This window comes from Aspergillus oryzae, chromosome 7, assembly GCF_000184455.2.
Source record: "Aspergillus oryzae RIB40 DNA, chromosome 7".
NCBI classification, from domain to species: domain Eukaryota; kingdom Fungi; phylum Ascomycota; class Eurotiomycetes; order Eurotiales; family Aspergillaceae; genus Aspergillus; species Aspergillus oryzae.
The window spans coordinates 1,478,952-1,492,279 of record NC_036441.1 but is presented as its reverse complement, the minus strand read 5'-3'; the positions used below and the strand labels follow the sequence as shown (position 1 = coordinate 1,492,279).

The window sequence follows — 13,328 nt, the reverse complement described above, 5'->3', positions numbered from 1 at the left end:
TATAATGTTTGGGCTTTTCGTTCCTGCTCCCGGAAGATGCTCCCCGGAAGAATGTTACTTGCATCTACACATATACGGTGCATTTGTACTATACGAGCCGAAGTGGAAGTAAAAAACAAGTGAATGAATGCTATACCCTATCCCAGACTATATACAGTTTGCCTTGGAAACTCCGGAACGTGAGAATCATGTTGGTTTACAATTTAGACTTCAGAGAGGACCGGCCGACGGTACACTTGATCAGACCGTTGGGGTCCGACTGAGGAGCGAAGACCTCGGCGTTCTTGCCGGTGTTTTGGAGGCCCTTGTGCCAGCTCAGGTCTAAAGATTATCTCATTAGCGACAGCTTCAAAACAAGGGATACCGGGAATGCAGAAAAACCTACCGATTTCGAAATAGTGCTTGTTAGGCAACGAGTACTCGACAGTCTCGATCAGCTGCTGGCGCGCCAGGATTTGCTCTGCCATCTTGTACATAGTGGCCTGCACGCTGGCACTGTTATCTTCAGCAAAAGTCTTCAGAGTGACCTCGCGAGCAGTGGCCCAGGTAGCATCGAACTTAGGCACGTGCGAGCGGACCTCCTGGAGTCCACTGAAATTCTTCCACTGCCAAGTGGCATCGACGTCGGTGCTCAGGATACGGTCCCAGGTCTCCTTAAGTGTGGTGTACTCGTCACGCAGGAAGCCCCAGAACTGCGAGTTGGTGCTCTTCAGCACGGTCAGGCCGGACAGAGACGACTTGATATCGATGCCCTTGCCCTCGACCACGTCCACCTGCACATTCCGCTTCTCCTCGCTGTCGCGGATGAAGGAGTGAGGGTGTGGCTTGCCGTCAATGTCCATCCGGGTCCAGCGGTGGCAGACAATGTTGACGTGAGCGGCATGGATGTGGTTGTACTTCTCAATGAAGTGTGTGCCCAGGATGGAGCCGAACAGCTCGGGAGGAGTAACGGGGTTCTGCTTGGCGGTGATGTAAATGGTGTTCTTAATGGAGTCGGTTGCGACAATGACGCTGTTGTCGGCCTTGGTGTAACTGCAGTCCTCGGTTATTAGCCAAACTTTCAAGGGATCGGTTTAGACGGGGGGTGACTTACGAGGTCTCAATCTCACCCTCCAGAAGCACACAGACGGTCATCTCGTACACCGTCTGGACACCGGTCTTCTCGTCCTTGTGAACCTTGTAGACGCGGACATTGTCCTTGCCGTAGCGGGCTGCTTTTACTGCGGACATCTTGTAGTATGGGAATATGAAGGATATAGCAGAGAGTTGGGAGAAGTATGTACAAGTTGGATTGAGGATCGGGGGCACCGAGAGGAATGAGAGAGGCAGTGAGGGTTTGGAACAAGACAAGAGGAAGTCACAGGACAATTGTCGCCAGCTTTTAAATCCTTTGGATCCCGTTTAAATCCCGGAAGGAGGATAAGAGCGACGGAATGGTCTGATGGGCATCGTCGGCCACCTCCGAAACCCGCGGTTCGCAACGGCCGCAACCCTCCTTATCTTATCGCTGGCCATCTTATCGATAACATCTTTTTATGCTTTGTTGCTACAAAACCATTGAGTCTCCCTGCACTTCGACATGGAGATCGGCGTTTGTTCTCTTAATCCCGAAAATGCAGCCGTGAATGGTCTGATTTACGTTAATCAAAGGCGCATCGCCGACAGGATAACGCCGCAATGGGTTGTTCTTCATACACGCCTCGTATTCGCAATGGAGTACGGATAACATGAAACAACATCCCCCTGCCTACGGTCAAAGGGCAGTGGAATGTTTGCGCCATGATGAATCTGGGGACCTTCTTTCCTTCGGTGGGATATACGAATTGGGAGTGTGTTCTGCGATTCCACTACTATTGTGTCGGGGTCCAAAAGAGGGTTGGGACACGCTGCGGAGCAGAGAAAAACAAAAAGGAAAATAGAAAAAAGGACGCAACTTCTTCTCTTTCTCCACCCCCGAGATCGTTGCAACGTCACTCCCGAATATCCACCCAGGCACAGCTTTGGCATCCACAAGATGACATCGCTGATCTCCGAAGGGTATAAACGCCCTCCATGGCTCTTGCGATATCGCTCCTCTACGGTGTTCATTGTCGCAACAGTATGGACGTCATTGTTCACGGTGAGTGGCTGCGCCCTTGAATTGCGCCGAGAGCATAGCTAACGACACGCAAGGACTTCTATCTATATGCCATGGTGAGCGAGGGCTCTGGCCGAATCGCGCGTACCTTCGCGATGCACCTACTCATAGCAGCTGCAGATAGTCCCCGTCATGCCAACAGCACTGGTTGATCGCGCCGGCGTCCCATACCAAGACCGTTCGTGCATCTCCTTCAACCCACCTGCACAACCCCTTTGTTGACTTCTACAACAGGCGAGTACTGGGTCAGCGTATTACTTATGTGCGAAGCCGCCGTCGCATGCATTTGCTGCCCCATATTCGGTTACATCGTTGACAACACGCCCACCCGCCAATTCCCTTATCTGCTCGGGCTCATACTCCTCGGCGCATCCATGGTCATCCTATCAATTGCGCATACAGTGGGATTATTCATCGTCGCCAGATTACTGCAAGGCGGTGCGACGGCAATGGTCACCGTCGCAGGTCTCGCGCTCTTGACAGACTCCGTTTCGTTCGACAACCTCGGCCAGGTGATCGGCTACCTAGGCTCCTCTGTTGCGCTGGGGTTCCTGCTTGGTCCGTTGATAGGGGGAATTCTCTACGAGAAATCGGGATACCAGGCGGTGTTTGCGATGGCGTTCGTGATTGTCGGCGTAGACTTGCTCATGCGGGTCGCGGTGATCGAGAAGAAGGTTGCCCGTCGGTGGCTCCTTGAGGACTCGGAGACGAGCCAGTCAGGCCCTCACGCCGGGGGGTATAACACTTTCGGCGACGCATCAGAACCATCGGATTCCGAGTCACCCAAGTCGAGGAAACCAGCCCTGTTCCTCGTCATCTGCCAGCCACGGATCATGATCTCGTCGTGGGCTCTCCTAGTCCACGGGCTCTTATATTCCGCTTTCGATGCAGTACGTTATGTTCCTTTCTCAAATCTGAGCGCCTCCAACAGATACTAACACAGTCCCACAGACAATCCCCGTATTTGTCGAAACACGGTTCCACTGGGGCCCGCTAGGTGCAGGACTAACATTCCTCCCTTCAGCCGTCACCGCGTTCTTCGAGCCCTACTTCGGTAAGACCCAACCCAAGAATCGAAGAGGCCATCGAACCTTTCTAACCTCCCCGAAGGCTACCTCTCAGACCGCTACGGCGCCCGCAAGGTAACACTAACTGGCTTCCTCGTCCTCTCCATCCCCCTCGTCTGCCTCCGTTTCGTTGAATCCAACACAACCTCCCACATCGCCCTCCTCATCACCCTACTCACCTTCATCGGCCTCTTCATGAACCTGTGCGTGCCCGCCCTCTACGTTGAAACCCAACAAGTTCTCGAGGACATGGAGCGCGAGCGCCCAGGCATCTTCGGCAAGAAGGGTGCCGTGGCGCAGGCGTTCGGCGTACAAACCATGGCGCAATTTCTGGGGCTCTTTGTGGGCCCACTTTGGGGTGGATTCATTGAGTATCGTTTCGGATGGAAGAATATGTCCTGGACGTTGGCATTGTTAGCCGGGTTGACTGCTGTTCCCATGTTATGGCTTAGTAATGGGGGTGATAAGGTGAGGAGAGAGGAGGAGGAGGAGAGGGAGAGGGAAAGGTTACTGGATGGGGATGGTGCGTAGGTTTGTCTTCTTGTTGGTTATGAAGTATGGGTACTTTGTAACATATGCATGATATGTACTTGGGTGCATTTTGTTCTGGGTGTAGACTAGCCTAGAGACTAGATCAATGATGATATACTACAAGATTGAGTATAGATAGAACTTTAAGGAATATGTGTACATAATAGCGCGAGAGAAGAGAGCGATCTCAATATCAAAGTACAAAGCATAGGTAGGGCCTCCAAGAAACAAGCTCTAGACCATGCGACAGCCAATGATCTATACAGCACGTAGACACACAATCAACACATCAACAACCTAAACAGTACTCACCTATAAACCTACAATATTAACACAGTAAACCTCGAAATGTAATCCTAAATATACCTGTCCACGGCCCCCGAAATGAATGGCCCAGCTTGAACAGCTGCAGCCTAGACAAAGCAAGATTGAATCTTCTCCCAACCCATTCCGTATATACATACTTACTTACACACATATACTCATACATACCTTTGATCCAACCCCAATGCCAATAATATCAACAGTCAATCCAAACCCAACCCCACTGTATACTCCCATATCCACCCATCCCAAGAACAAGGATAAGCAATTCATACAATTCCACGTCCTACATATATCGCATACATCCATCAGTCACCAATGACCAATCACCCATCTACATACCCTAAAAACCGTACAATAGCCCAAACAGCTCAACCTACCCAGACCCCTCCATTCAACGATCCTCTCCTTCCCCCTCCAGAGGACATAAACTGGAGCTTAGACTTGACAGTTATACCGGGACTGGGACTGAGGGAATGAATAAAATGGCCAATTATGGCCTCTTCCAAACTAATCAAGACCTGAGTTCGCGGCCGGGTTATCGAGTCCGATTTATATCACTTGCTGTGGGGTTAGAGGGCCAGGGGATAGAAGTCGGCGGGGAGGGAATGCTCTACTGGCTACGGATAGTAGTATTCTCTGTCTGGTGCAAAATGCCGGTTCAACTAAGGGTGAGGTTGAGAGGGGGGGGGGGGGGGGGGGGGGGTCGATTACTGGGTGTGGATGGAGAAGGTGATTTAGTTTCCTAGGGAATAGGGCTAGATATCACTAATTGCCATGTTGGTGGTGGTGAGGGTTATCGGGTCTGGTGTTGTGCTTGTGTCGAGGTTGGATTCGTGAGAGATGGGTTCGGTGGGTTATGAGGAGATATGGGACGGGTTGACTGTGTCGGGGTTCGGGGATCCTGTTGAGATGTTTCGGTGTGTTGCATTGTGTGACGCCGCGGGTTCCCTTGTAGGATTTGACATACGTCCGATCTTATGTGGTGGTGATTACGGAGGTTGTGCCTGACGTAGTGACTGTTGAGTAGTGCTACCATCGCCTGTTCCGTGTTCACTGTGATGTGTGGAAGATGATGGCGCATGCGATATGTATGGTTGATAAGACAGACCTCAAGTAGGAGGCATAGATGAGATTAATGAGTATAAGATGTTCAAGAGCGTAACATAAGGAATACCACTCCCTCCTGAGAGCAGGAAAGAAGTCGGTAAATCCACATTCTAATACTCGACAATTTATCGTATAATAACACTGGTCCATCCTCAACCCAAGGTGGAAGGCCAAATCCCAAGACTTCATGTACACGTTAGTCCAAGGTATATCAGAATATAATCCAACCCGAGAGAGGCAAAGAAGCAAGAAACCAAAGAAGACATTTTCAGTTTCCAGTTCATCCAAAACCCAAACGCCGTTCATGCGCAAACCGAACGCCAAGCCAACATTTTAATACCGTAGACGTCGTTCCAAAAACTTGTATACGCAAAAGGCTAACCGAAATAAATCAATCACAAGCTCAACTGGTCGATACTTCCCACTCGACCGCTCCCGCCTAATCGGCCGCCGCCCTTCGTCACCATCCCTAATCGATAGAAACGCTCCTCTCCGCCGGGCGTCCTCCCGCCGATGTACCATTTCTCCGGCCCCAGAGCGTCTCGGAACCCGCCCGATCCATTGGAGCTGTCGCTCCCGCGTCGTTGACGGTCCGGTCCATTGGCAATCGGAATAGGATTGGATGAAGCCGGGGTTGGCGGGGATGAGGGAGCTGGTGGAGTGGCCGAGGACGAGGGCACCGGGGAGTCCCCGGCAGGAGATGATTGATTCAGTGGGGATCGGGTGTGTGAGTGGGGTCGGGAGTGGGAAGCGCCGGCTGAAGATGAGTGATGATGATGATGGTGATGATGATGATAATGAGTCGTAGAGGCGGCCTCAGAAGACGCCCCTGAGTTGCTTGCCTTGGTTGCTATAGCACGGGCACTCTGTGATATCTGAGTCGGCGAGAGAGACGAGGAGGTGGTGGCCGACTGGGAACCAGCGGCCGAGGCCTTATACGTTGACTGGGCGCGAAACGCCGCCAAAAAGTTGGCCAGGAATGGACGGTTGGTGGACATCGTGACGAAGACCAGTCTTACGGGGCAGATCGTTATAGCATGAATCGGAGGCTGGACAATGGTGTCGCAGTCAGATTGACTACGCACGTCGAGTGCTGTTGTATTTGTATCTTGAGCCAAGGAAGGGTTCCCCGCGGCAGCGACAGGGCTCTCGAGATATAGATAAGATCTGAGTGGAGGTCGGCACAAGGGAAAGGGCTGGCGGCAATCATCCGAATACCGGCGAAGGGTCGCTAAGTAACGGTCAAGATCTCAACCGAGATGAACATAACACTAAAGTACCCCTGGACAGTGGACACATGCACAGTGGATAGTAGTTCGATGAGGATCGGCGAGTCTGCGGCGAGGGATTTGAAAAAGAGGAGGACGAAAGAAAATAGGACGCCAAAGTTTGAGGAAGGGGACCTCAATCCAATCGATTTCTCCGAGGCATCCCGTGGTCGGGGAGCCAATCAGTGGAGGCGCATATAAAGAAACTCCAGAGTGACGTCTTCCTCTCCTTTCGTTTTCCGGTTTTTGGCTTTCCTTCTCGTCTGCTCTATGCGGCAGATGTTAGTAAATTAGTTGACCTCTCTTAAGGCCATCGTAATCATTAGTCACTAGAATACAGCACAAACCCCTTCGTACGAATCGGATACCCCTAATCCACTATCCGCGGAGGGGAAGTTCACCAGAAGAAACGTGGGGTTGACTTAATGGCATCTGACAATCCATAGTCTGGACCTCCTACTAGTGCTCTCCATAGGGAATTCTCGGGTTCCACTGCTCTCCGGGCAAATGGGTCTGAAGTCACTGGACCAGGCATCCTCAGTTATCGAGCCTTCATCACGGGATCCAGCTACGTACTACTGACTCAGTACCCGGGTGGCATGATGAAACATTAGTTGGTTATACATGGTCTCCTCATGATTATGTGATATATCCTACGCTTGAATGTGAGATTGGAATATGATTTGATTTGATCTGTAATTTTGATTCTTTTTTAATTCCCTCATTATCCCTTTTTGCTTCGAGAATCTAATCCGATCGGAGTCTATATTCTAATTTTGGATTCCCTTGGCGTTTTTCCTGTAATTCCACCCAAATGTTTTCTCCATCCAGCCTGGCCGAGAGCACGAGTTGCCTCGCTCCCAGTCCAGGACCTGCCATAAACCCCCGCCAGAGAAAAGGAAATGAGACACAATGCAGCCAAATAGACACAAGCAAGACAACCGACGTATAACACATCATGGGGGGCTGACCAGGGGCACACCCAAACGCACATCAGCAGAAGCTCACCGACCAGGCTCTCCAACGCTGTAGGAGGCGTAGGAGCCCTTGCCAACGTCCGCCGGGCAACCCAGCCGCGACACGTATGAAGAAACAGATGGCTACCTTTTTTCACACAATTCGAGCAGAGATGGAGGACAAAAGACACGAAACGATAACACCAGAACACAGTAGAAAAGTAGAAAAAGAAAATCAACAAACATAGATGAACAAAAACACCTCAGTCCAGCTCAAGTTCATATGTCCGAGCAGAACACCTCGAATGTACTTACATGGTTGGTCGGGGGAACGACATGCGAATCGAATCAGAACGGTTGTGAGGTCTATGCAGAACAAACCCGAACGCTGCTCAGTTCGGCCGGCGCGCTCGGGGGTCGACCAGTAATGAAACAGAACACAATGCGAATCGCAACGAAGAGTCGACAGAGGCCATCCCACACGAAATCTTTTGGTGCACATTGCAAGAAAAACGATGCAAAGCTGAACAGGAACAAACACAAGAAACACATGCCCAGGTCTATTTGTCGGACGCCGGATAAAAGCCACACACCATCCCATCTGCCCACTCATAATGGATGGAAAGAAACAAAACTGAACCAGGACCACCACAAGATTGCACTCGCCGTATAAAAATGCTGTCACAATTTTGAAACCCAACAACCAGACACAGGTGACCGTATTTCGTAATAAAAAAAAATAAATAAACTGTTTAGGTCGAATGCGATCAGGGAAGCAACGCCGGACGTTTGCGACATAGCCCACACACTTCGGATTCAAATCTCGGTCGCGGCGATATTGCAGTCAAAGCGCACCTGCACAGCCGATGCCGAAACGGTGGAACGGCGCAGATTCCATATAGTGACCCGTAAATCCCTATTAAAGTAATCTGGCGCGTGTCTTCAGCAAGCTAGACTCATTAAGATAGTTCAGAGACCTAGTAGTTTTCCGACCAAATAGAAACTTGACTATACAAAGCTCCCATCTTGAGTTGCACGAACAATGTCCGAAATCAACAACGCAGTCGACCGTCACGCATTCGTTTCATTCCGCCACTATTGCCTCGCGGGCTGGACGGTACCTGATTTCTTTGTGTGAGTCTAAGATGACGCTCCGATCGCATACTAGGATTCACGTGACTTACCATCACCGGCCAAAGTGGTCGAAGCCAAGTAAAGACCATTCATGCCACCTTCCTGGGGACCACCGGTTGTGGTAGGATAGAATTTCCGTTCGGTATCGACGTGAGCATGGATCGGCTCCTGGCCAGACGCCATGGATTGGGGGAAAACGGGGTTGATGTAACCATCATTCGCTCCGGGCTGAAACATCGAAGTCCAGTCAATTTCGCCAGTGTGATTGGGAGTGGGCCCAGGCATTACTGGGCGCTTAGGGTCTTGCACCACCGGGGGCTTTACCTGTTCATAGGAAGGACGGTCAACACTCAGCTGCTGAGATACATCAGTGCCAGGTTGCGCCAGATACGGGTTCTGCTTGGGAGCCGCCAGCCAGGGGCCTCTCTGATGTGGCTGACCAGCGGGGAACGCATCGTCCGGTTGACCACGGTTCATCCCATTGACCGACGACATCGGATAGCCCAGAGGCTGCTGATCCGTGAACCCAGGTCGGCCTGAAGCCAGCCCGTTACCGTTCACGGCCCCCTCGCCGTAAGCCGTACCCGGAAGGGCAGTGGCGGGAGAGACGGTACTACTGACTTCATCCTGAACCGGTTTAGCAGGATTCGCAGCTTGAGACCTCTTCAAATGTGCCTGGGGATGCGACAAGTGGGTCGCTCCCGTCGGGTTGCCGCGTCGTAACGAACACTTCTGGAAGTGGCGCTTCAGAATATCACTACGGGAGAAAGTATCCTTGCACAGAACACACATGTATGGGCGGTCACCGGTATCTGTACAGAAAAGCAAATTGTCAGCGACATTAAGAATTCTCGGCACACTCCACATCAACTCCAATCTAGGGGATTTGGAAACTCACGTCTGAGCAGATGGCGCTTCAGATGTTTGGCGTGGAGATAGGTCTTGTTGCAGTGCGGGCAAGGGAATTTTCCATCGGCATCCTTGGCCGGAATTGTGGTGTTCTTCGCCGTGCCATTGACACCGTTGGTGACTGGCGTGGCGCGTCCCGGAACGCTCGGGAGGATTCCGCGTCGGCCTTGAGAGCCAACCACCTGAGTGCGAGGAGGCTCCTTTGCACCGTAGGGCGAGGCACCATTTGCGCCCGCAACGGGATCCGGATTCATCCAAGGTGAGCCCTTGCCATCTGAGTAGCTGAAAGCACCGGAAGGCATGCCAGAAAAGTCCGGCCGGCGGTCCCGCGGGGGTGCCGGCGCGATCGGCTGCGGATATGTCTGCGCGCTAGAAGCCGGAGGCAGCACGCTGTGAGGTGGAGGATATTGCGAAGGCTGGGGCTGCGCCTGCGGATTGGGGTGGGAGAGGAACGAAGATGGAGGCAGGCTACCCACGGTGGTGTGAGGCATGATAGGAGCGGTAGACGACGCGTATACATCGTGAGTAGAAGTGGGATACCTCGACAGATCCGGCCTGTACGGCGGCTGGCTCATGTAGGAATGAGGGGCAGGAGATTGGCTGTGATGAGGCTGCAGCGGGGGGAGAGTATGAGGCTGGGACACAGGGTACTGAGCCTGCATGGTGTACTGAGGCATTGGCATACTCGAGATAGTAGTCGGGAGAGGCGTGGAGCCTTGGGGTAAGCTGGTGGATGGGGGCCGTGACGGATGAGATCTGGGATCCATCATGAAGCGGAGAGGATATCAGATGGAGGGCAAGAACAGAGTTGGACTGGGGGTAGGGTTCACGGTATCCCGATCATCGATTGCAGAACGAGAAAAACCTTTTCGCCGGCTGGTCTTTTGACGAACAGGCAAGCGTGATACGTGTGCTCTCGACTGCCAATTCCCACTGCAAACGAGAAACGGATCACTGTCTGCAGAGTTTTCCTCCTGTAGGTCTTTTCTCTCTTCTTGTTCTGGTACTTTTTCTTTTGCTTTTCCTCTTTCGACGGAATGAATCCTCCCACTTAACGCGGTGATAGGACGGGGATATGGAGACGTCCGGAGGGTAAATTCGATCGGACAATCAATTCCTCAACCAGCAAACGCTCAAGGATCCTTGCAGTCGATGATGGGGGCGTACAGGAACAAGTGCGACTCCACTGCAGAAAAGAAGTCAGGATGAGGTCGAGATGCTTAATCGTGAATTCCCCACGGTCACCCACCAGGAAAATCGAGTTGTGTGGGAACTTCTTTTTATCCGCACGTTGTCAACAGTCAATGGTCCTGATCCACCAGCGAGGCGGCGTGTATGTGGGTCTAACAACAACCAGCAGTGCTTCGAAGAAAAAAAAAAGCAGCTAGTGCTTCGCGTCAACAATGCGCGAAAGGGACCAGGATTTTCAGAAAGATACAAATTTTTAAAATCAAATGAAAACTGTCAGGAACAGTGCAGTTACAGGTGCGGAGTCCACAACAAGTATGAAAAGGAAGAAGAAAGGGGGGCGAAGGGGGAAAAAGAAAAATGAATTGATAGAATAATAAAAAAAAATTGAAAATTGAAAAAAAGGTTAACACGGTAAAAAAAAAAAATAATAATAATTTTTATTTTTTATTTTTTTTCCAAAACGACAGCACCCAAGGTAGCCGTCTAATCACGGGAATGGAGGGAGGGGAAAGGGGGGCGACGAACGGCGGCGGCGGCGCAAAGTTAAGAGGGAGGGCAGAAAAAAAATAAGTGTCAGGATTCGGAATAGAAGGTCAAGACACCCTTAGGGAAAAGGAGGGAGAGAAGGAAGAGTAAGAAAAAAAAGGCGATTAGTACTAAACCGATTGAAGAAGGTTGAGAGGGCGGTGACGATCGTAACTCGCGGAGGCAAAAAGCCGCCTAGAGAAGAGGAAAAATAAAATAAAATAAAATAAAATAAAATAAAATAAAAATGTCGAACCAGAAAATGCTAGAGAAAAATAAAATCAAATGGTCATGTATTATTTATTTCTGTTATTATTACGCTGGTCAACACCCAACATTTAGAACAATTACTGCTGCCGTCCACTTGATTCGTGCCTCACTATCCGGGATCCGAGAGTTCGACCAGAGCCGAGTAATCGACATGTTTCCTGCTGGTATTTCAAGCATGTTTAAGTTTCCAATCATGTAGGATTTGGAACCGTTAACAGGCAAATCTGGTGTTCTACGGTTGAGATACTGTAAATCTCTGGCTCATCTACTAGACGATAAACTATCTCAAAGTCAAAAGAAATGGTCGAATCATTCGCTCTGGATCAGAAAACGGCAAAGTCGGCTAAGCGGTCACAACCAATTCCGAACATCGACCGGGGGAGGAAGACAGTTTGGCAGGCAGTAGCGCGGCAAGCAGAGGAAAAAGAAAGGATGAAAACACCATTCCGCCCTAGGTAGTTGGCGTCGGTTGGTCAATTTAATTTTCTTTTTTCTTTTTGGATTTTTCTTAAGGTCTTGTCAGAAGATGACGAAGGTGGTGGGAGGGAAGTTCGGGCGTGTACCGAACACAGTTGTCGGGGAGTACCATAATAGTATCCTTGCCGCATACGGCTACGTAAAAGATACTTGGCAGTAACTTGTCGTTACCGGTTTACAGGGTACCTCCAATTACCAACGCAAGCGGACAATCGGTTGGTTGGTCGTTCGAGCTAAGAGATTTATTTAGAACCAATAAAGAACCTAAGAATGAAATGGAAAGAGAAAGAGAAGAATGAAAATAAAATAGAAAAAAGGGAAAGGAAAAGAAAAGAGAGGGAAATCAAAGGAAAGAAAGAAAGGAAAACAGAATGATTGTAATAATTATATTTGTACACGCAATGTGTACTTATATTAATTATTGTAACCTAAAGTTACCTCCCCCCCCCCCAAGTCCCGCCCTAAAAGTGTAGTCGATCATCCTTAACAATCGTCATTATCATCCTCTAGGATGTGATGATAAGCATAGGTCGACCAGCGCTAGATGAGGGGCGACGATAAGTGAATAGAGGGGCGGGCACCTAGACTTGCAGGATGATGGAGTCGGGTTGTGAAGAGAGGTTCGTTGGTGACAACGACCTAGTCTGCTTTCAGACATGGCTACGTAAATGGAAGACGAGTGCCTCAGGTGTGAGAGGTACTATTGGCTGGACAAGAAGAAGGGAAGATCGGGTAGTATGTACTTTGTATTGTAGGTACCATACATACATCATGATACGATACCACACGCCCTTCACTGTTCTGACGGACAATCAATTCCGATCGCGCTCTCATTCCTCTTGTATCGTTGGCTGCATTCAAGTGAAACAATTGGGCCGGTGTCGGGCGCAGCGGGAAGGATTCAGGAATGCATTCCTCATCTGGATGGCATTTTCACAGGTTCAATTAAGCCCTCTCTGAGTGCAATATAGTCCCAAAATAAGGCGGAAGGTGGAATGGACCTTCCTGCACCCCTTCTCCGCAGTTGACAGTCCCGCCCAGCCCATCCAATGCTGGCGCTCAGTCCTCATGGCACATCCACCATCCCACATGAGCAGAACCTTATCAAAGTTATCATTGCTGCTGTGGAGTGATAGAGCCTGTTCCTTGAAGATGAACAATGGTTGTTTCCACCCGGCTCCGCTCGATGTGGGAATGTCATCAACCCTGGAGAAGCAGCATTTTTCTGAGTCAGGGTAGTATATATAGTGCCATCTGACATGCCATTCCTGCAGCACATATCATACAGATTCCTCTTCCCGCATATAATGCCATGATCTATTTGCATCTACATACATACAGTACTATAGGGAGTACACTTCCCAAGGCAACCTGCCTCATATGCACTCCTTCGTCGCCACTATCATACCACCTCCGACATCGTAGACAG

At 50.3% G+C, this 13,328-nt stretch overlaps 4 protein-coding genes across 4 annotated transcripts; 1 reads left to right on the top strand and 3 right to left on the bottom strand.

Annotated features, from left to right (window-relative positions):
* Positions 1-196: 196 nt before the first annotated feature.
* Positions 197-1,230, bottom strand: AO090011000588 (urate oxidase; the record flags this gene model as incomplete). Its single annotated transcript, XM_001826146.3, has 3 exons — positions 197-321; positions 386-1,032; positions 1,094-1,230. 3 exons carry the CDS (start codon positions 1,228-1,230, stop codon positions 197-199), a joined length of 909 nt encoding a protein of 302 aa, XP_001826198.1.
* An 822-nt stretch (positions 1,231-2,052) lies between these two features.
* Positions 2,053-3,874, top strand: AO090011000587 (MFS transporter; the record flags this gene model as incomplete). The annotated part of the gene is made up of 5 exons (XM_023233021.1): positions 2,053-2,119; positions 2,372-3,027; positions 3,089-3,191; positions 3,248-3,731; positions 3,871-3,874. The coding sequence occupies 5 exons, from the start codon at positions 2,053-2,055 to the stop codon at positions 3,872-3,874; spliced, it is 1,314 nt and encodes a 437-aa protein (XP_023093565.1).
* Positions 3,875-5,564: 1,690 nt separating this feature from the next.
* Positions 5,565-6,167, bottom strand: AO090011000586 (uncharacterized protein; the record flags this gene model as incomplete). Its single annotated transcript, XM_001826144.3, has 1 exon — positions 5,565-6,167. One exon carries the CDS (start codon positions 6,165-6,167, stop codon positions 5,565-5,567), a length of 603 nt encoding a protein of 200 aa, XP_001826196.1.
* A 2,321-nt stretch (positions 6,168-8,488) lies between these two features.
* On the bottom strand, positions 8,489-10,203 carry AO090011000584 (uncharacterized protein; the record flags this gene model as incomplete). Its single annotated transcript, XM_001826143.3, has 3 exons — positions 8,489-8,514; positions 8,578-9,339; positions 9,426-10,203. The coding sequence occupies 3 exons, from the start codon at positions 10,201-10,203 to the stop codon at positions 8,489-8,491; spliced, it is 1,566 nt and encodes a 521-aa protein (XP_001826195.3).
* Between the last annotated feature and the right edge of the window lie 3,125 nt (positions 10,204-13,328).